The following is a 21330-nucleotide window of genomic DNA, read 5'->3' as shown; positions in this document are numbered from 1 at the left end:
ATGTTGGTGCTAATCATTATTGGCAACCTATAATTGTATCATTCTATACATGCGTGTAAGAAAATATTTTCCAATTGAACAATGGTACTGTTATAGGTGTCAGATTTTTGAGATCCTTTGCCTTCTGAAAGGAAGCCAATAGTATAATGGTACTTAAGGTTTTTTTGTTTTTGTTTTTTTTTTTTTTTTTTAAGATTTTATTTATTTGAGAGCTACAGACAGGGAGATATTTTTTTTTTCTTTTTTAAAGGTTTATTTATTTGAAAGACAAAGATACAGAGAGAGAGTCTTCCATCCACTGGTTCACTCCCCAAATGGCCTCAACAACCAGATTTGATCCAAAGCCAGGAGCCAGGAGCTGCTTCTGGGTCTCCCACACAGTTGCAGGGGTCCAAACACTTGGGCCATCTTCTACTGATTTCCCAGGCCATAATCAAGAGAGCTGGATTGGAAGAGGAGCAGCTGGGACACGAACTGGCGTCTATATGGGATGCCAGCACTGCAGGTGTAGGCTTAGCCTACTACGGCACAGAGCTGGCCCCAGTGGTACTTAGTTTCTTTCTTTTTTTGATAGGCAGAGTTAGAGAGAGACAGAGAGAAAAGTCTTCCTTCAGTTGGTTCACCCCCCACAATGGCTGCTATGGCTGGCGCGCTGTGCCGATCCGAAGCCAGGAGCCAGGTGCTTCCTCCTGGTCTCCCATGCGGGTGCAGGGCCCAAGGACCTGGGCTGTCCTCCACTGTGCTCCCAGGCCACAGCAGAGAGCTGGACAAGAAGAAGAGCAACCAGGATAGAACCGGTGCCCCAACAGTGACTAGAACCCGGAGTGCTGGTGCCGCAGGCAGAGGATTAGCCTAGTGAGCTGCGGCACCGGTGGTGGTTTACTCAAAGATTTTCTTCAAAAAAAAAAATTTTTTTTTTTGACAGGCAGAATGGACAGAGAGAAAGACAGAGAGAAAGGTTTTCCTTTGCCGTTGGTTCACCCTCCAATGGCCGCTGCGGCTGGTGTGCTGCGGCCAGCGCACCGCGCTGATCCGATGGCAGGAGCCAGGTACTTCTGGTCTCGCATGGGGTGCAGGGCCCAAGTACTTGGGCCATCCTCCACTGCACTCCCTGGCCACAGCAGAGAGCTGGCCTGGAGGAGGGGCAACCGCGACAGAATCCAGCGCCCTGACTGGGACTAGAACCCGGTGTGCCGGCACTGCAAGGTGGAGGATTAGCCTAGTGAGCCGCGGTGCCGGCTTTCAAAAAATTTTTTAAGATTTTATTTATTTGAAAGCCAGAGTTAGAGAGAGATCTTCCATCTGTTGGTTTACTCCCCAGATGGCCAGGGCTGGGACAGGTCAAAGCTAGGGAGCCAGGAGCTTCCTCTGAGTCTCCAATGTGGGTGCAAGGGTCCAAGAACCTGGACCATCTTCCTCTGTCTTTCCAGGTACATTAGCAGGGAGCTGGATGGGAATTGGAGCAGCCAGGACTCAAACTGGTGCTCATATACGATGCTGGCACTACAGGTATGGCTCAACCCTCTGTACCACAGCACCAGCTCCTCTTCAAAAATATTCTTATGAGTCATTATCCAGGCATGAAAACTACTTGAAGTTAACTGGAACAGTCGTATTGTCTATCCTTCCTGCCTTCAGGATCTTTTCTCAATGTTTTCTTCATGAGAGCTACTAATTTTGGGGGTGGGTGGCAGTTCTCAAATGTAAGAGGACTGGAAGAGGACTGAATTGATCAAAGTAATGTTAACAATTTATTATAATATTTTCTATCCTATGGGCTTTTTTTTTTTTTTTTTTTTTTTTTTTCAGACAGAGTTAGACAGTGAGAGAGAGAAAGGTCTTCCTTCCATTGGTTCACACCTAAATGGCTGCCATGATCCGAAGCCAGGAGCCAGGAGCTTCCTCCTGGTCTCCCATGCGGGTGCAGGGCCCAAGCGCTTGGGCCGTCCTCCACTGCACTTCCGGGCCACAGCAGAGAGCTGGCCTGGAAGAGGAGGAACCGGGACAGAATCCAGCGCCCCAACCGGGTCTAGAACCTGGAATGCTGGCACTGCAGGTGGAGGATTAGCCTAGTGAGCTGCAGTGCTGGCCAATCCTATGGGCTTTTTTTTTTCTTTCAAAACATTTCTTGAAAGAGAAAGGGCGAGAGAGATCTTTGATCTGCTGGTACACTCCCCAGATGGCTGCAATGCCAGTATTGTACCAGGTTGAAGCCAAGAGCCAGGAGCTTCGTCAAGGGTCTCTCACATAGGTGGCAAGAGCCCAAACATTTGAGCCATGTCCTGTGGCTTTTCCCAGGCCCTTAGCATGGAGCTGGATCACCCAGGACAAGTAGAGCAGCCGGGACTTGAACCAGCATCCATATGGGATACCAGCATCACAGGTGGTGGCTTTACCTGATACACCACAACACTGGCTCCCCATAGGCCTTGTGAAAAGTGGAAAGATCATACATATAACAATGCAGCCACTTACCCAAGCATCATACTGAAAAACAAATAAACCTTGAACATATCCAGCTTTGTTAGGATATATTACATGTCATAAAGTTCATTTAAAGAGTACAACGCCAAGGCTTTTAGTATATTTACATGGTTGTGCAACCATCACCATTGTCTAATCTTGTAGAATTTTAATTATGTCCAAAAGAAACGAGTACCTATTCTCATAGCCTTTTGTACACTTTGAGGCATCTTCACTCTTCTTTTTCAAAATTTTTGTTTACCTGAAAGACAGAGGGAGAGGCAGAGATCTTGCTTGTTCATCCCCTCAAATGCCTACCCCCACCAGTGCTGGGCTAGGCCAAAGCCAGGAGCCAGGAGCTCTACTGGGAGACAGGAGCCCAAGTATTTGGGTCATCTGCTGCTGCCTGCCAGGGTACACACTGGCAGAAGCAGGGTCAGAAGTGGTTGTGGGACTTGATCCCAGGTGTTCCCATATGGGTTTGGGCATCTCTAGCAGCAGCATAACGTGCTGTGCCACAATGCCCTCCACCTTCAGTCTTTTTAAAAAAGTGTATATTTGTATTTTTATATAATCAAGACTAACATAATTGAAAATAATACTTAGCAAGTAGATTTATTCAATTACTCTTTCATGAATGTTCACATTTAATCTAAAGCTTCCTTGCTTTCTGGCACAAGTGTTCCATGTTCACTGCGTGCCTTTCTGCCCCAGATAAGGAATAGGTCAACTCTATAAGGAATTTTGGGTCTTTTTAATCTTAACCTTGGGAAGTGTATTAAATAAAGTTTTTTCCTATCTCACCCAGGTTACTGGTTGGTGGAGAAGCAAATGGAATTCTCATAACATGAAAGTCCATGTTGACAAAACTACTATCACTTTAAAGGGTTATTTTTAAAAAATCTTTTCTGACTGCTTACTTCTATACCAATGGTAGATGCTGCAATATATAAGGCCACTTTAAAAAAATTTATGGGGGCTGGCATTGTGGCATAGTGGGTAATACTGCTACCTGTGACACTGGCATCCCATATGGGTGCCAGTTCAGGTCCTAGATGCTCCACCTCCAACCCAATTCGCTGCTAATGGCCTGGGAAAAGCAGCAGGAGATGGCCCCAGTATTTGGGTCCCCTGCCACCCACACGAGAGACCCAGATGAAGCTCCTGGCTCTTGGCTTCAGCCCAGCCCAGCGCTGGCCATTGTGGACATCTAGGGAGGGAACCAGCAGAAGGAAGATTTCTCTCTCTCTCTCTCTCTCTCACCCTCTCTGTAACTCTTTCAAAATAAGTAAATAAATCTTTTTAAAGAATTGTGGAAAATGGAATTAAAAGGTAAGTTTATTTTGGTGCAAAACATTTTTGAAATCCATGTAGTTTTTCAAAATATACTTTTCTCATGACTTTTTTTTTTTTTTTTTTTTTTTTTTTTTTTTTGACAGGCAGAGTGGACAGTGAGAGAGAGAGACAGAGAGAAAGGTCTTTCTTTGCTGTTGGTTCACCCTCCAATGGCCGCCGCGGCTGGCGCGCTGCGGCCGGCGCACCGCGCTGATCCGATGGCAGGAGCCAGGTGCTTCTCCTGGTCTCCCATGAGGTGCAGGGCCCAAGCACTTGGGCCATCCTCCACTGCACTCCCTGGCCATAGCAGAGAGCTGGCCTGGAAGAGGGGCAACCGGGACAGAATCCGGCGCCCCGACCGGGACTAGAACCCGGTGTGCTGGCACCGCAAGGCGGAGGATTAGCCTATTGAGCCACGGCGCTGGCCTCTCACGAACTTTTTAAAGGTCCTTTGTACAGGAGTGAATAAAAACACATCTTGGCTGTCCGATATTTACTGCACCAATAAGCAAAATAATAGGTTTGGGGTACATGGGCAGGTATGGATGAGCCAATTCCCTCTCTTCACCTAACAGAAGTTTGGTCACCACCAAGATGATACCTTGCTTGTTCATCAGGGGCTCAGGCAGGTGTAAAGCCTGAATTTGTAGGTCATTCCAGCCAACAGTGTTCCTTCCATCCCAGGAGTATAAATGGATTTTCCCAGAAGCACACAATCAAGGGGGAGGTACAGGAACAGTGGCTACCACTCTGGGATAGGAGATCTCTTCCTTGGTGCTGGGAGAAGGTTGAGAAAAGCACCAGAAGACAAATGGAGGGAGAAGCTGTGGCAGGGGACACACTGGTCAAGGAAAACTAGAGGAAGTGTGATTTATGAAAGCCCGATACTGAAAGCGAGGAGTTTACCTTGAGAAGGACCAGGGAAGCAGTTTTCCAGATAGAGAACTGTTGCAGAGAAAAGCCCCGAGCCAGAGTTTGGTGAGTGTGTTGAGATGAGGAGGCTGGAGAGGCAGAAGGGGGCCACATCTTGAAGGTCCTATAGGTTGTGACAGAAACTGGTTATTCTGAGAATAATGGGAAGCCATGTTAGGGTTTAAGCAGGGATATTGTATGATCTGAACTACATACAGACAAAAACAAACACCACAATCTCTATTTGAAAAATCGATCATCATTTATATTTTGGAAAGAGTTAAGGCACAAATATTCAACAAACAAGATGGAGGAAGGAGCCGGCACTGTGGCACAGGTTAACCATGCGCCTGTGGCACCGGTTTGTGTCCTGGATGCTTCTCTTCTGATCCAGCTCTCTGCTATGGCCTGGGAAACGAGTAGAAGATGGCCAAGTCCTGGGGCCCCTGCACCCACGTGGCAGACTCGGAAGAAGCTCCTGGCTTTGGGTCAGCTCAGCTCCAGCCGTTGCAGCCTTTTGGGGAGTGAACCAGCAGATGGACGACCTCTCCCTCTGTCTCTCCCTCTCTTTGTAACCATGTCCCTCAAGTAAAATAAATAAATTAAAAAAAAAAAGATGGAGGATGTTGTGTTCTCATCTGTTGTAAATAAATTCTTGTAAATTATAAGCACCCTTAGAAATCCAGACTTGTTCTTTCACTTCGTTGCTACCTTCTGTTCTCTCTAGAGAAATCCAGACTTCAACTTCTTCAGCACTAGGTCCTGATGTTACTGAGGACAACAACTTTTAAAATGTCTGCAAATCCATATGCGAACAAGGATGTGGTGACTTGTCAAGAAACAGTGTACTCCTTAAACTAGTGTTGGTCATTGCTCGCCCAGCGTCTCCATTTATTCCTTTCACCCTGGCTGGGGACTGGGCGTGCTCAGCGTGGCCTTCTCAAGAAGCTGCGTGTTAGGTGGGTCAGGCAGCGAACTCTGCCCAGGCCAGCTCCCCAGCTGCAGTCTCGCTGTCGCTTCAGGACCTGGCACCGCCACGGGAGCAGCAAGCGCTCCTAAGAGGCATCTTTCCCAAGAGCCTAGTCCCTCCGTGTTCAGCTGGTTGTGGAGTCTGCAAAAAGCCCTGGAGCCGAAACGCAATCCCAAGCCTAGGCAGGCCGAGGGAAGTGAAGCCACACTCCAGTATCTCGGTCTTGCATACTCATAGGGCCAGTCTACAAGCCTTTAGACCAACACTGGGGTAACCAGGCTATATGCGTTGGCTAACGCGCCTGCACCTGGGCCGGCGTGGGGCGGAGCTTGCGTGCTGACGCAGGACGCTGTGCGTGGTCGCGTCTTTCTTTGCAAGGCAGCTCGCGGGCCATGACCGTTGTTGGGCTTCGCACCTCAACGGTCGTTGATGTGTTTTGCTGATGCTGCTTTCTGGCTTTGCTGAAAGGCAGGACGTCGTGCGTTCGGGCCATCTGTTCTGATTTTCGCCAAGCAAAGTGCTTGTGAGTGGCTGGTGCTGGGGAAAAATGATGGCTGGGGGCGGGGAGGAATAAAAAAAGTCTTGGTGTCCCAGTCCCTCGCCTTATTAGATACTTTGCACCCCCATCCACAGCCCAGGAAATTCTTTGGCTTTCCTTCTCCCCCAGCTCCAGCATCCGCAAACTCAAGAGGTAGTTGAGATGTTCATTGCCGTAAATACCTGGTAGCTGTCAGAGGGCTTCATTTAGGGGATTTGGTTCCACTGAAAATTGCCCTATCCCTGGCAGGTTCTTAAAATGTCAACGGTGAAGGAACAGCTTATTGAGAATCTGACTGCAGAAGATAAAACCTCCCAGTGCAAGATCACCATTGTTGGAACTGGTGCCGTCGGCATGGCGTGTGCTATTTGTATCTTGCTGAAGGTGAGTGCTTGGTCCATCTGTGGCTGGAAATCAAAGAGGCACTTTTTTTTTTTTTGACAGAGTTAGACAGTGAGAGAGACAGAGAGAAAGGTCTTCCTTCCATTGGTTCACCCCACAAATGGCCGCTACAGCTGGCGCACTGCACTGATCCGAAACCAGGAGCCAGGTGCTTCCTCCTGGTCTCCCATGCGGGTGCAGGGCCAAGAACTTGGGCCATCCTCCACTGCGCTCCCGGGCCACAGCAGAGAGCTGGACTGGAAGAGGAGCAACCGGGACAGAACCGGCACCCCAACCGGGACTAGAACCCAGAGTACCGGCGCCACACGTGGAGGATTAGCCAAGTGAGCCACAGCACTGGCCCAAAGAAGCATTTTTTTTGCTCTTGTATGTTGATGAGTTCAGGCTGCAAGGGCTAATTCTTTGACAGCAAATATATATCTTGTCATCTGATTCTGACACAATTTAGGAAATATTTGGAACTGAGCCTTGCTAGACTATTTTTAAAAAGATTTTTATTTATTTTAGAACTGGAGAGACAGAGAGAAAGGTGTTTCATTTGCTGGTTTGTTCCCCAAATGGCTGCAATGGCCAGAGATGTGCCAATCCAAAGCCAGGAGCCAGGAGCTTTTCTGGGTCTCCCACACCTGTGAAGGGGCCCAAGCACTTGGACCATCCTGTACTGCTTTCCCAGGCCAGAGTAGAGAGCTGGATCAGAAGAGGAGAAGCAAGAACTAGAACCAACACGCATATGGGATGCCAGCGCCACAGGTGGAGACTTAGCTCACTAACCACAGTCCCAGCCCCAGAACTATTTAAATGTATTCATGGGGCGGCCTGTTGGTGCACAAGAGCCACTTGGGGGCTGGCACTGTGGCATAGTGGGTACAGCCGCCGCCTGCAGTGCTGGCATCTCATATGGGCACTGATTTGAGTCCCAGCTGCTCCACTTCTGATCCACTTCCCTGCTATGGCCTGGGAAAGTTCTTGTACCCCTGCACCCGCAGGGGAGACCTGGAAGAAGCTCCTGGCTCCTGGCTTCGAATCGGCACAGCATTGGCTGTTGCAGCTATCTGGGGAGTGAACCAGTGGATGGAAGAATCCTCAAGTCATGTTGGTGTACACTCTGGAGTAATAGAAACTAATGAAGGATATTAAAATATACATATTCATGGAGTAGGTATTTGGCCTAGTGTATGTAAGGTGCCAGTTGAGAAGCCCATGTTCCATTTCAGAGTGCCTGGGCTTGGTATTTGTCTGTGGCTCCCAAGTCAAGCTCCCTGCTAATCTAGATGCAGGCAAGCAGCAGATGATGGCTCAATTAGTTGGGTATCTGCCACCGACATGGGAATTCTGGATTAAACTCCTGGCTTCTGGCTCCAGCCATGGCCATTGTGGGTATTTGGAGAGTAAACCAGTAGATGGGGAAGCTTTCTTTGTCTGCCTCTCAAATAAATAAATACTTAAAAATATTCATATTCATATATCCCATTGACTTGAACAGACAGGCTGTAATAAACATCTTACCTTCTGGGGGCTGTCATTGTGGTGCAGTAGGTTAATCTGCCCATGGCACTGGCACTCCGTATGAGTGCCGGTTCTAGTCCTGGCTGCTCCTCTTCTGACCCCACTCTCTGTTGATGGCCTGGGAAAGCAGTGGAAGATGACCCAAGCACTTGGGCCCCTGCACATGCGTGGGAGACCTGGAGGAGGCACCTGGCTGCTGGCTTCTGACTGGCCCACTTCCAGCCGTGGCAGCCATTTGGGAAGTGAACATCAGTGGATGGAAGACCTTTCTCTCTGGCTCTCCCTCTCACTGTCTGTAACTCTACCTGTCATAAATAAATAAATAAAATCTTTAAAAAATGAAAAAAATCTTACCTTCTTCATATGTCATTGAAAGACAAACTTTAAAGTGTTTATAAAGACATGTAAAATTTTTAGAAATATGTGGACTCAACATTTTTCCCTGTCTGGTGCGGAACAAAGTAGCCATAAAAGTTTTCCTTAAACTGATTTTTAAAAAAAGATTTATTTATTTATTTAAAGAGTTACAGAGAGAGAGAGGAGAGGCATAGAAAGAGAGAGAGAGAGAGGTCTTCCATCCGCTGGTTCACTCCCCATTTGGCCACAACGGCTGGAGCTATGTTGATCTGAAGCCAGGAGCCAGGAGCTTCTTTCGGGTCTCCCACATGGGTGCAGGGGCCCAAGGGCTTGGGCCATCCTCTACTGCTTTCCCAGGCCATAGCAGAGAGCTGGATTGGAAGTGGAGCAGCCAGGTCTCCAACCAGCGCCCATATGGGATGCTGGCGCTTAAGGCCAGGGAGTTAACCTGCTGCGCCACAGTGCCAGCCCCTAAACTGATTTTGTTTTAAAGATTTATTTTATTTATTTGAAAGACAAAGTTACAGAGAGAGGTAGAACAGAGAGAGAAGTCTTCCATCCACTGGGTCACTCCCCAGATGGCCACAATGGTTGGAGCTGTGCCGATCGAAGGCAGGAGTCAGGAGCCTCCTCCGGGTCTCCCACGTGGGTGCAGGGGACCAAGGACTAGGGCCATCTTCTACTGCTTTCCCAGGCCATAGCAGAGAGCTGGATTGGAAGAGGAGCAGCCTGGACTAGAACCAGCGCCCCTATGGGATGCCGGTACTTCAGGCCAGGGCTTTAACCTGCTGCATCACAGTGCCGGTCCCTTAAACTGATTTTTTTTTAAAGATTTATATATTTATCTGAAAGAGTTACAGAGAGAGAGAAGGAGAGGCAGAGAGAGAGAGAGAGAGAGAGAGAGAGGTCTTCCATCTGCTGGTTCACTTCCCAAATGACCGCAATGGCTGGAACTGCATTGATCTGAAGCCAGGAACCAGGAGCCTCCTCCAGGTCTCCCACATGGGTGCAGGGGACCAAGGACTTGGGCCATCTTCTACTGCTTTCCTAGGCCATAGCAGAGAGCTGGATTGGAAGTGGAGCAGCTGGGACTTGAACTGGCGCCCATATGTGACATATGGCACTGCAGGCAGCACCCACTCTGCCACAGTGCAGGTCCCCCTTAAACTGATTTTTAAAAATATTTATTTATTTACTTATTTGAAAGGCAGAGTGATAGAGATGAGGGAAACAGAGATGGGGAGAGAGAGAAAAAAGAGGGAGAGGGAGAGGGAGAGGGAGAAAGGGGGGGAGGGAGAGAGAGAGAGAGAGACTTTCATTTGTTGGTTCACCCCCACATGCCTGCAAGAGCTGGAGTGAGTCCAAAGCAAGAGTCAGGGACTCCATCTGAGTCTTGCACGTGGGTGGTAGCGACCCAGGTACTTGGCCATCACTTGCTACCTTCCAGACACTTTAGCAGGAAGGTGAATTGCAAGTAGAGTAGCTGGACTCTCACCAAACACTCCCATATGGGATGCAGGTGTCCTAAGCAGTGGCTCAAGCTGCTGTGCCACAACATCCACCCCACTTAGACCGATTTTCATTTTCTGTTCTCTGCCTTTCTATGGTCATTCTGATACTCTCTGGAGAAAAGATCCTGGAGGTGGTCGTATAACTGCTCTTAAAAATTCTGGTAGGCTAAGCAAGCCCAGGCCTCTTTTTAAAAAATTCTATTTGAGAAATGACTCACAAAGACGTAGTAATTCTTAAAAAATACCAGACAAACAAGCAAGAAAACAAAAACTTTTAGAGACTATGTTCACTCTGTTTTGATAATTAAGGAGGGTGGAGGTGGGAAGATTCCTTTTGTAAAAGAATTGTCTGGTAGCCTGTTGCAAAGGGATAGAAATAAAATTGAAAGAATAATTTAAAAATTGTATTGGTTATTAAATGATTGTCACTCAGCTCCAAAGCCAACTTTGTGTACTCCATTTTGTGGTGTTGGTGCTAGATCTCTGCATAACGTTTCCCTCCTTTGCCAGTTGGCATCCCGTTAGGTTCTACCGAGAAGGGGCACTGGAGGGAAATTGGAAGGTAACAGGAGGAGAGGAGTGTTTGCTTGTTGTTCTCTGACTGTCATCCCAGCCACGGCTCTTTGCCCCAGTGCTAGAGGTTGGTTTTAGCTTCTGGAACTCTGAGCTTCAGCCTCATCTTGTCCCTTTGGTGATAGCAACAGCAGCAGCAGCTGTATTTTGCCTTTGGCAGGGGTCTCAGCCTGGCTCCATAAAGTACCACTGTAGTCTCTCTGTTCCCCTTAGCCTTGTGAATGGTGGCTTCTAACTGCAGTTGCTGTCTGTCTCTGCTTACTGCAAGTATTCCCTTTATGCTCTTTGAGCCCTTAAACATCAGTCTACATTCAGTCTATATATATATAATGTATTTGAAAGACAGAGTCACAGAGAGAAGTAGAGACAGAGAGAGAGGTCTTCCATCTGTTGGTTCACTCACCAGTTGGCCAAAATGGCTGGAGCTGTGCTGATCAGGAGCCAGGAGCTTCTTCCAGGTCTCCCCCGTGGGTGCAGGGGCCCAAGGACTTGGACCATCTTCTACTGCTTTCCCAGGCCATAGCAGAGAGCTGGATCAGAAGAGGAGCAGCCAGGACTTGAAGCGGCAGCCATATGGGATGCCGGTGCTTCAGGCCAGGGCTTTAACCCGCTGCGCTACAGCGCTGGCCCCAACATCAGTCTACATTAATTTCTCTCTGTTGAAATTCTTAGAGTGGTTTCTGTTTTCCTGATTAGACCCAGATAGAGATACAGACTGATGTAAAAGTGAATCTATAATTGTAAAAGTGAATCTATAAATATGATCTGTTTTTCTTTTCAGTTAGCTAAGAAGTGTTATGTGATGGTTCTAGATAAAACTTCTTATTCTCCCCTGATTACTGATATATTACACATGATTTACTAAATTTTAGAATATTGCTGGCCTTGTTTATATCCACAGGTTCCACATACATAGACTAAATCAGCCAAGAATTGAAATTAGAAAAAGCCAGGAGCAAGGAATTCCATTCAGGTCTCCCATGTGGGTGACAGAGCCCAGGCAGTTGAACCATCATGTGCTGCTTCCTGGGATATACTAGCAGGAAGCTGCTACAGAAGCAGAGCAGCTGGGAATGTGGGCATCCCAAACAGCAGTTTAACCAGCTACACCGCAATGCCAGCCCCACATACAACCATTTGAAACGAGTGACTGGAGCATCTCTGGATGCTGGGATCTGAACAGGGTCTTGAAACCACTCATCCGTCTATCCATGGATAACACGAAATGACTACATACAGTTTTCCACAAAGGCCAGATGGTATCTGATCTCAGAAAAAAACAGTAGCAAGTAGGGACTTTGACCCTTGTCTTTTTTTTTTTTTTTTTTTTTTTTTTTTTTTAAGATTTATTTGTTTGAAAGAGTTACAGAGGCAAAGGCATAGAGAAAGAGAAAGAGGTCTTCCATCCGCTGGTTTACTCCCTAGTTGGTTGCAGCAGCTGGAGCTATGCCAATCCAAAGCCAGGAGCCCGGAGCATCTTCCAGGTCTCCCACATGATTGCAGGGTTCCAAGGACTTGGACCATCTTCTACTGCTTTCCTAGGCTATAGCGGAGAGCTGGATTGGAAGTGGAGCAGTTGAGACTCGAACTGGTGCCCGTATAGGATGGCATTTCCAGTGCTGGCTTTACCCGCTATACCACAGTGCTGGCCCCAACCCTTGTCTTTTACTGTTAACCTTTGGAAATCTGGCCACTGGAATCTGAGAAAATGCATTTCTGCTGTGTATTTCTGCATTCCATTTTTGTCTAATCAAAATTCAAATTCGAGTCTGCAAAAAGAGACTACGTTGAGCAGGTAGCTGAAAAAATCTAAGAGCAGAACTAGCTTCTGGTGGTACTGGATTCTGACGTTCAGATGTATCAAGACATAGTTCCTGATATCTTGGCTCAGATTTATTTCACTGACTTAATTCCTAGGCATGTTCTTCCTAAATGGAAGATGGCTATGCAGTTTATTCTTAGTCTTTTTTTTTTAAATTTATTTATTTGACAGGCAGAGTTACAGACAGTGAGAGAGAGAGAGAGAGAGAGAGAGAAAGGTCTTCCTTCCATTGGTTCACTCCCCAAGTGGCCACAGTGGTCAGAGCTGTGCCGATCCGAAGCCAGGAGCCAGGAGCTTCCTCCTGGTCTCCCATGTGGGTGCAGGGGCCCAAGCACCCAGGCCATCTTCTGCTGTTTTCCCAGGATACAGCAGAGAGCTGGACCAGAAGAGGAGCAACCAGGACTAGAAACCGGTGCTTATATGGGATGCCAGCACTGCAGGCAGAGGCTTAACCTAGTGTGCCATGGCGCCGGCCCTATTCTTAATCTTATGTCATTCTTAGAGCTCAGGATTCCAAAGAGAAGTGAGATTTAGTATCCTAACTTCCGTTTTCAAATCTTGTGGAAATTGTGTCCATTTTTGTGCCTGTGCCATATGCTGATTTGTGAACTAATTGCTATGGCTAGAAGGAAGGGATGGAACAATTGGCTGACTCTGGTTATGGTTTGGAGGACCAGTGTTTAACTGTTGTACGGCACCACACCACATTCAGTGGGTTCCTGCAGGGAACAGGAATTCTATTACCAGAAAAGGGGATACTGGGGACAAATAGCAAGAAGAGCTGGGGAAAACAGCAGATGTTCGTTGTCAGTCGCTGCTTGCTTTTCTCTTCTTCTTTTTTTTTTTTTTTTAAGCATGCATGCTAAAAGCAGCTTGATCCAGCTCAGAAAATAGGCTTGATATCAAGTATAAAAATTCCTTTAAAAGAATGTCATAACTTTACATATTTAAAATATTTACTTATTTATTTGAAAGGCAGAGAGACAGAGAAAAAGGGATGGGAGAGGGAGGGACGGAGAGGGGGTGGATAGAGGGGGAGGGAGATGGAGGTTGATCTTCCATTTACTGATTCACTCTGCAAATACTTTGCAGCAGACTGGGCTAAGCCAGGCTGAAGCCAGGAATCTGGATCTCTACCCAGGTCTCCCATATGGGTGTCAATAACACAAGTACTTGGGCCATTATCTGATGCCTCCCAGGTGCATTAGCAGGAAGTAGGGCCCCTGCATCCATGTGGGAGACTCAGAAGAAGCTCCTGGCTCTTGGCTTCGGTCTGGCCCAGCCCTGGCCACTGTAGCCATTTGGCGAGTGAACCAGCGGATAGGAAGTACAGTAGCCATGACTCAAACCAGGCACTCTGACCATGGGATACAGGCATCCCAAGTGGTGGCTTAAACCACTGTGCCACAATGCCCTCTCTTCACTGACTATACAATTGTTATGTGAAAGGTAAAAAAGTCCCAATTCTAGCAATTTCAAAACAATTATGTGAAGGCAAAGACAGTAATACTTTTTGCTACTTCCTAATATTTACCTTGACTTCTGGTGCATTTAAGACACACTCAAGGGGCTGGCACTGTGGTGTAGAGGGTGAAGCCACCATCTGCAGAGCCGGCATCCCACTTGGCTGCTTCTCCTCCGATGCAGCTCTCTTCCTTGTGGCCTAGAAAAGCAGTAGAAGGGGCCCAAATCGTTGGGCCCCTGCGCCTGAGCGGGAGACCTGGGAGAAGCTTCTGGCTCCTGGCTCTTGGCTTTGGACTGGTGCAGCTCCAGCAGTTGTGCCATCTGGGGAGTGAACTAGTGCAGATGGAAGATCTCTCTCTTCTCTCTCTCTCTCTCTCTCTCTGCCTCTCAAATAAATAAATCTGGGGGGGGGGGGGGACAGAAAGAAAGATAAGGGCCTGGCCAGTGCTGCGGCTCACTAGGCTAATCCTCCGCCTTGCGGCGCCGGCACACTGGGTTCTAGTCCCGGTCGGGGCGCCGGATTCTGTCCCAGTTGCCCCTCTTCCAGTCCAGCTCTCTGCTGTGGCCAGGGAGTGCAGTGGAGGATGGTCCAAGTGCTTGGGCCCTGCACCCCATGGGAGACCAGGATAAGTACCTGGCTCCTGCCATCGGATCAGCGCGGCAAAAGGAAGACTTTTCTCTCTGTCTCTCTCTCTCACTGTCCACTCTGCCTGTCAAAAAAAAAAAAAAAAGAGAGAGAGAGAGAGAAAGATAAGGGCCTAAAAACCTGTCTGGCCCTTAAAAAAGATTCAAAAACTATTTTTGTATCGTTTATTCTCCTACCATAAATATGAGACTCCTTTGATTATAAAGCTTCTTATGCTCCTAGAACTCACACAGGAACACTTCCCGGAACATCTTATTTAGAACTTCCATGCATTTCAGGATTTGGCTGATGAACTCGCCCTTGTTGATGTTGCAGAGGACAAACTGAAGGGAGAGATGATGGATCTTCAGCATGGCAGCCTTTTCTTTAGCACTTCAAAGATTACATCTGGAAAAGGTTAATTTTCGTTTTATGAAGTTATTTTCAGAGATTAAGAAAAAGTAATGTTTATTAAGTTGATATAAATAAACATAAAATAATAAAATCATTTTGTCATTAGGACAAAGTTTGTAAGAAAAGAACACTATAATTAGAGGAGATTTGGCAAATACAGGAAAGTGTAAAAAATTTTGAATCTTTTCTGTTATGATTTTGTTTAATTCTTTCTATCTTTGTTTTTTACTTAATTGGCATTATAGTATATGAATATTTTTTTAAACTTGTCATTTAGTCTTATATATTTACCTAAGGTTCTGCAGTCTTGAATAACTTTTGTAATATCGATATATTTATATGTACTCTTTAACACAGTTTTTTTCCTATAGTAGAGAACCAAGTTTTAAGACATGAGATGAGGCCACAGAACACAGGAAATGCAGAATTTGACCCTATTATCATTACCATCATGCATAGGCCAACTAAGATGCTTCAGAAAATTAGGAAAAAAATAATTGTTTTGTTATACACTGACGTGTACTCCTGTAGTGCCATCTTTGGTAATATGGCTCAACAGGTGGACTGTCTGCTTAAGCTCTGTCATCTAACATGATTGGAATGAAGGTAGCAACTTAATGTAAATGTAGCTGTAGGAAAGGACCACCACTTGTTCTGTGCTGTGGTGCAGCAGGTTGTTCCTCTGCCTGCGGTGCTGGCATCCCATATGGACACTGGTTCGTGTCCCAGCTGCTCCTCTTCTAATCCAGTTCTCTGCTTTGGGCTGGGAAGGCAGTAGAAGGTGGCCCAAGTGGTTGGGCCCCTGCATCCATGTGGGAGACTCAGAAGAAGCTCCTGGCTCCTGGCTTTGGTCTGGCCCAGCCCTGGCCACTGTAGCCATTTGGTGAGTGAACCAGTGGATGTAAGACCTTTCTCTCTGTCTCTCCCTCTCTCCCTCTCTCTATCTATAATTAACTTTACATCTCAAATAAATAAATAAATAAAGTCTTTAAAAAAATGAAAGAAAGGACCACCCAAATTTTGTATATTGACTTAAAACATGTAATTATACTCAGAAGTTTATTTGCCAATTTTCTGTAGGGGGACATTTGAGTATGGATTACCAGATGAGAATTTCATATTATCTTTCTTTGCTTTCTTTTTTAAAAGAGTTATTTATTTGAAAGAATTACAGGGGTGACTGGAGGGATATTCCATCTGCTGGTTCACTACCCAGATGGCTTCAAAGGCCAAGGCTAGGGCAGGCCAAATCCAGGAGGCAGGACCTTCATCCAGGTCTCCTATGTGAGTGACCCCGTGCCCAGATACTTGGGCCACTCTTGGTTGCTTTTCCCAGGCCAATAGCGCGGAGCTGGATTGGAAGTAGAGCAACCGGAACATGAACTGGTGGTACCCACAGGGGATGCCAACATCTCAGGCAGCAACTCTGCCCGCTATGCCACAGTGCCAGCCACCTGAAATGTCTTTCTTTTTCTTTCTCTCTCTCTCTCTTTCTTTCTTTCTTTTTTTTGACAGGCAGAGTGGACAGTGAGAGAGAGACAGAGAGAAAGGTCTTCCTTTTGCCGTTGGTTCACCCTCCAATGGCCGCTGTGGCCGGCGCGCTGCGGCCGGTGCATCACGCTGATCCGAAGGCAGGAGCCAGGTGCTTCTCCTGGTCTCCCATGGGGTGCAGGGCCCAAGCACTTGGGCCATCCTCCACTGCACTCCCTGGCCACAGCAGAGAGCTGGCCTGGAAGAGGGGCAACTGGGACAGAATCTGGTGCCCCGACCAGGACTAGAACCCGGTGTGCCAGTGCTGGAAGGCAGAGGATTAGCCTAGTGAGCCACGGCGCCGGCCTGAAATGTCTTTCTGAAGGCACACCAAAAATGGTCATTTTGATTTTTTTAAAAGTGATTTTTTTTCTTAAGAGAGCTAGTGTTGTGGCGCAGCAGGTTAAGCTGCTACCTGTTGTTGCACAGACATCCTATGTAAGTGCTATTTTGAGTCCTGTCTGCTGCTCCATTTCTGATCTAGCTTCCTGCTAACATGCTTGGGAAAGCAGTGGAAGATGGCCTCAAGTGCATAGGACCCAGCACCCACGTGGGAGACCCAAATGAAATTATGGGCTGCTGGTTGACCTGGCTCAGCCCCGGCTGTTGCAGCCATTTGGGGATTGAGCCAGTGGATGGAAGATGTCATTCTGTCTCTCCCTCTCTCTCTCTCTGTAACTCTATCAAAATAAATAAGTATTAAAAAGAATAATATAAGAAACTTAAAGAGACTCATGTAGCAATTTGATCATGAAACTCTTAGTTTTGTGATTTTCCTTCATTTTTCTCTTAAAGCTATAGAATTGTTTTTTAGAGACTCATTTTTTTGAAAGCGTTGGAGAGCGGGAGACACACACACACACACACACAGATATCTTCTATCTGCTGGTTCACTTCCCAGATGGCTGCAATGGCCAGCACTGGGCCAGACCAAAACCAGGAGCTTCATCCGAGTCTCCCATGTCGGTGGCAGGGGCCCGAACACTTGGGCCACATCCTTGGCTACTTTTCCCAGGCCATTAGCAGGGAGTGAGAGAGGAAGTGGAGCAGCCAGGACACAAATCAGTGCCCACATGGGATACCAGCATAGCAGGCAGAAGCTTTACCCTCTGTGCCACAACACTGACCCCTGAAAAGGCAATTTTTAAGCAACTGACTTTTAGTTAATCTTTCCAAAGCATTCAATTTAGTTTTAATAGAGACGATTATTTTTAAGGTTAACTAATTATAAAAGATTTGACAGAGATTAAAGCTACCTATTCATATCCCACTGTCCTCCAAATCTCAATCTTTTTTTAAAAAGATTATTTATTTGAAAGGGAGGGGGGGGGAAGGAGGGAGGGAGAGAGAGAAAGAGAGAGATCTTCCATCTGCCAATCCACTCAGATGTTCACAATGGCTGGGGCCAGGCCAGGCTGAAGCCAGGAACCAGGAGCCTCTTCCAGGTCTCCCACATGGTGACAGGGGCCCAAGGACTCAGGTCTCCTCTGCTGCTCTCCCAGTTATACCAGTAGGGAGCTGGATTGAAAGTGGAGCACCCAGTTCTCAAACCATTGCCCATATGGGATGCTGGCACCGCAGGGGGAGGCTCAACCCCCCACACCACAATGCCAGCTCCAAAACCTCCACCTTGACCATGTTGTTTACCATGATTTCTTTCATACTTAATGGTTTGTAATATAACTAGTATAAGTATATTGTAATATAACTGGTATAAATACATTTGGTTATAAACGTAGCTAAATCTGCATGTGCAGTGACAGATGAGCAAAGAGCACTGACTTACTAGATGGTAATCAGCCAGCTGCCAGCATTCAGTGTATCTCTGGTGGATTGGTTAAGTGAAGTCAAGTTAAAAGACCTACTATTGCCTTAAAATACTTTAAGAAAATCATTCCGCCTTCAATTTCAAATAACAAATAAGGCATTTTCAGAACAGACCCTGAGTGGAGTGAAGGAAACCAGAGAGTTAAACTGAACACTATAGCTAGTTTTCACTCAACAGCCTTAGCCAAACTGGTGAACACCAATTTTGGTTTTCACTGCCTCCCAGAATTTAGGGGGCCAGAGAGAGTCTAAGCTGTGTCCCAGTGGACCACGCTGGGATCAGTAAACTTTTTCTGTAAAGGACCAGATGAGAAATATTTTAATTTTGTCTGGCTAACGTCATCTTTGTCTCAGCTACTCAACTCTGTTGTAGATAACACATAAGTCAGTGGACAGCCATCCTCGGCTACCTCTGAGGACCACAAGAAAAATTAAGTGCCTTAGAAACGACTGCTGAGGATTTGCAGTCACAAGCTGGTTCTTAATTGAGTTATGAAAAGTGTAAAGCAACCAGATAACCTGCAGGACACTCACTCTTTCAGTCTGTAAAGAGCTTCCACAAAATTCCAAGGAAACTGAACATCTCATAATAGAAATAATTAAACTTTCCTTTTTTAAAAAGACTTATTTTTAAAAAATTTATGTGAAAGGCAGAGTTACAGAGAGGCAAAGAGAGAGAGAGAGAGAGAGAGATTTTTCCATCTGCTGGTTGACTCTCCAAATGGCCACAATGGCTGGAGCTGGGCTGATCTGAAGCCTGGAGCCAGGAGCTTCTTCTGGGTCTCCCACATGGGCACAGGGGCCCAAGCACTTGGGCCATCTTCTTACTGCTTCCCTAGGCCGTAGCAGAGAGATGATTGGAGGAGTAGCAGCCAGGACTCAAACTGGTGCCCATGTGGGATGCTAACAAAGCAGGCACTGCTATGCCACAGTGCTGGCCCCAAAATAAACTTTCAAGAAAATGTACAAGCAAAAACAAGTTGAAGTAATAGAAATAGATTACTATCAATTTCAAATTAGCAAATATCTCTGTCTCTTTCAAAATAAATTTAAAAACTAATGGGATAGAGAATAATTTAGCTAATTTCACAATTTAATTCACATGCTAATGAAGTTAGTCTTAGAGCTCTTCTTATCTTTAAAACTTAACTAGGGCGGTGCCCGTGGCTCCTCTGCCTGTGGCGCCGGCACCCCGGGTTCTAGTGCCGGTCGGGGCGTCGGATTCTGTCCTCTGTCCTGGTTGCTCCTCTTCCAGTCCAGCTCTCTGCTGTGGCCTGGGAGTGCAGTGGAGGATGGCCCAGGTCCTTGGGCCCTGCACCCCATGGGAGACAGGAGAAACACCTGGCACCTGGCTCCTGGCTTTGGATCAGCGCGGTGCGCTGGCTGGCTGTAACGACCATTTGTGGGGGGTGAACCAACGGCAAAGGAAGATCTTTCTCTCTGTCTCTCTCTCTCTCTCACTAACTCTGCCTGTCAAAAAAAAAAAAAAAAACTTAACTAAAATTTATCCACATTTATTTGTTTTAGAATTGTGTTACCTCTATATGACTTAAGTCTTCAATTATAGACCTGGAAAAGAACTCTCAGCTGTATAATACTTTGAAAAAAAAAAAAAAAAACAGTCCAGCATGGCATGGGTTAGTAAGCATTGCATCATGTCAGCACTGGACTCAATGGGTGAAACAGTGGAGATTGGTTGTTAATTTTACTAAGCAGTGTATCTTCTTATGTGCATCAAGAACTTGTTTGTGATCTCAAATCCAGTTCTTTATAATAGTTGTAAATGCATTCCTACTCTTAGAATGCAGAAACAGACGCAGGTTCTCAAAATTTCTAATTTATTATGGTATTTCTCAGAAGTCAGAGAGCTGGGCCTTAATGACAAATGAGAATGTGGGTTAAAGGGGATGGTAAATTCTGTTGTTCTGGAAGTTTGGAGCCTACTATGTGAAAATTGGCAAGTAGTTGTGAGAAGTGCTCCTTCAGGTTATGCAAAATAATCGTACTGCAGAGAAAGTCTGTTAACCTGCAGATGTTGGACTTGAAAGCCAGTAAGTATTTTAACACCAAGAACATGCAGTAGACTTTTCAAGAGTTCAGGCATAGTGATCCTGGGAATCTTGATCCACATCTTGTTTTTTGTTCCTTTTCAGATTACAGCGTGTCTGCAAACTCCAAATTAGTTATTGTCACAGCAGGTGCAAGGCAGCAGGAGGGAGAAGGTCGCCTTGCTCTGGTCCAACGTAATGTGAATATCATGAAATCAATCATTCCTACCATAGTCCGTCACAGCCCTGACTGCAAAATGCTTATTGTTTCAAATCCAGGTGAGTCTTTCCCGCTCATTTTTACTGCCTAAAGATGATATTCCATATCATTGCTTTTTTTTTTTTTTACAAAAACAATTTCATTGCTGTAGTAACATTATGTACAACAAACTGCACTCATTCAGTGTATAGAAAGGAAGGCATTTTGATGGATGAAATCACTGTTCAGAAAAGCAAATTGTGAAAAAAAGTTATGATGAATCTTTTCCAACATGATACTACTGTTCTTACTAGTGGATATTTTGACATACGTGGTTTGGAAGCTAAGTGGCTTACCTGCGACTCGTGTAATTGGAAGTGGCTGTAATCTCGATTCTGCCCGTTTCCGTTACCTAATTGGAGAGAAGTTGGGTGTCCATCCCACAAGCTGCCATGGCTGGATTATTGGAGAGCATGGTGATTCTAGTGGTGAGTATAAACCTATTATCATTGTATAATTACTCTGCCTACCTCTAATAATGCTTATTTTCTTTAAAATTTGTTTTTATGATGTTAATGTAGCTCTCTAACTTTCATTTTGTTGCTGTTTCCTTGGTGTATCTTTTTCTATTCCTTTTAAAAATGTTTTTAATTGACACATAATGTGTGTATTTATGAGGAACAGTGTAATGATTTGGTACATGTGTATATCATGTAATGACCAAATCAGAGTAATTGACCTATCTATCACTTTATACATTCACAAGTTTTTTCAGGTGAGAGCATTTAAAAAGCACTCTTCTACCTATTTTGGAATATACAGTGCATTATAGTT

At 46.0% G+C, this 21330-nt stretch overlaps 1 protein-coding gene across 3 annotated transcripts in view; it reads left to right on the top strand.

Annotated features, from left to right (window-relative positions):
* Positions 1 to 1793: 1793 nt before the first annotated feature.
* Positions 1794 to 21330, top strand: part of LOC100343171 (L-lactate dehydrogenase C chain) — a 39571-nt gene continuing 20034 nt past the window's right edge. For 2 of the 3 annotated variants that reach the window (XM_002721365.6, XM_089327845.1), the window contains exons 1-5: positions 1794 to 6203; positions 6468 to 6602; positions 14778 to 14895; positions 20403 to 20576; positions 20811 to 20984. In XM_002721365.6, coding sequence (XP_002721411.1) covers positions 6477 to 6602; positions 14778 to 14895; positions 20403 to 20576; positions 20811 to 20984 — 592 coding nt within the window. In that variant the 5' untranslated portion in view covers positions 1794 to 6203; positions 6468 to 6476. Of the gene's footprint in view, positions 6204 to 6467; positions 6603 to 14777; positions 14896 to 20402; positions 20577 to 20810; positions 20985 to 21330 lie in introns of those variants that run through there. The other variant, XM_089327847.1, reaches the window with a different exon arrangement.

The sequence above is a fragment of the Oryctolagus cuniculus genome, chromosome 1 (genome assembly GCF_051225735.1).
Source record: "Oryctolagus cuniculus isolate XC-2025 breed Fujian yellow rabbit chromosome 1, ASM5122573v1, whole genome shotgun sequence".
NCBI classification, from domain to species: domain Eukaryota; kingdom Metazoa; phylum Chordata; class Mammalia; order Lagomorpha; family Leporidae; genus Oryctolagus; species Oryctolagus cuniculus.
Note: the sequence above shows the minus strand (reverse complement) of the source record. Positions and strands in the feature narration are given on the sequence as shown.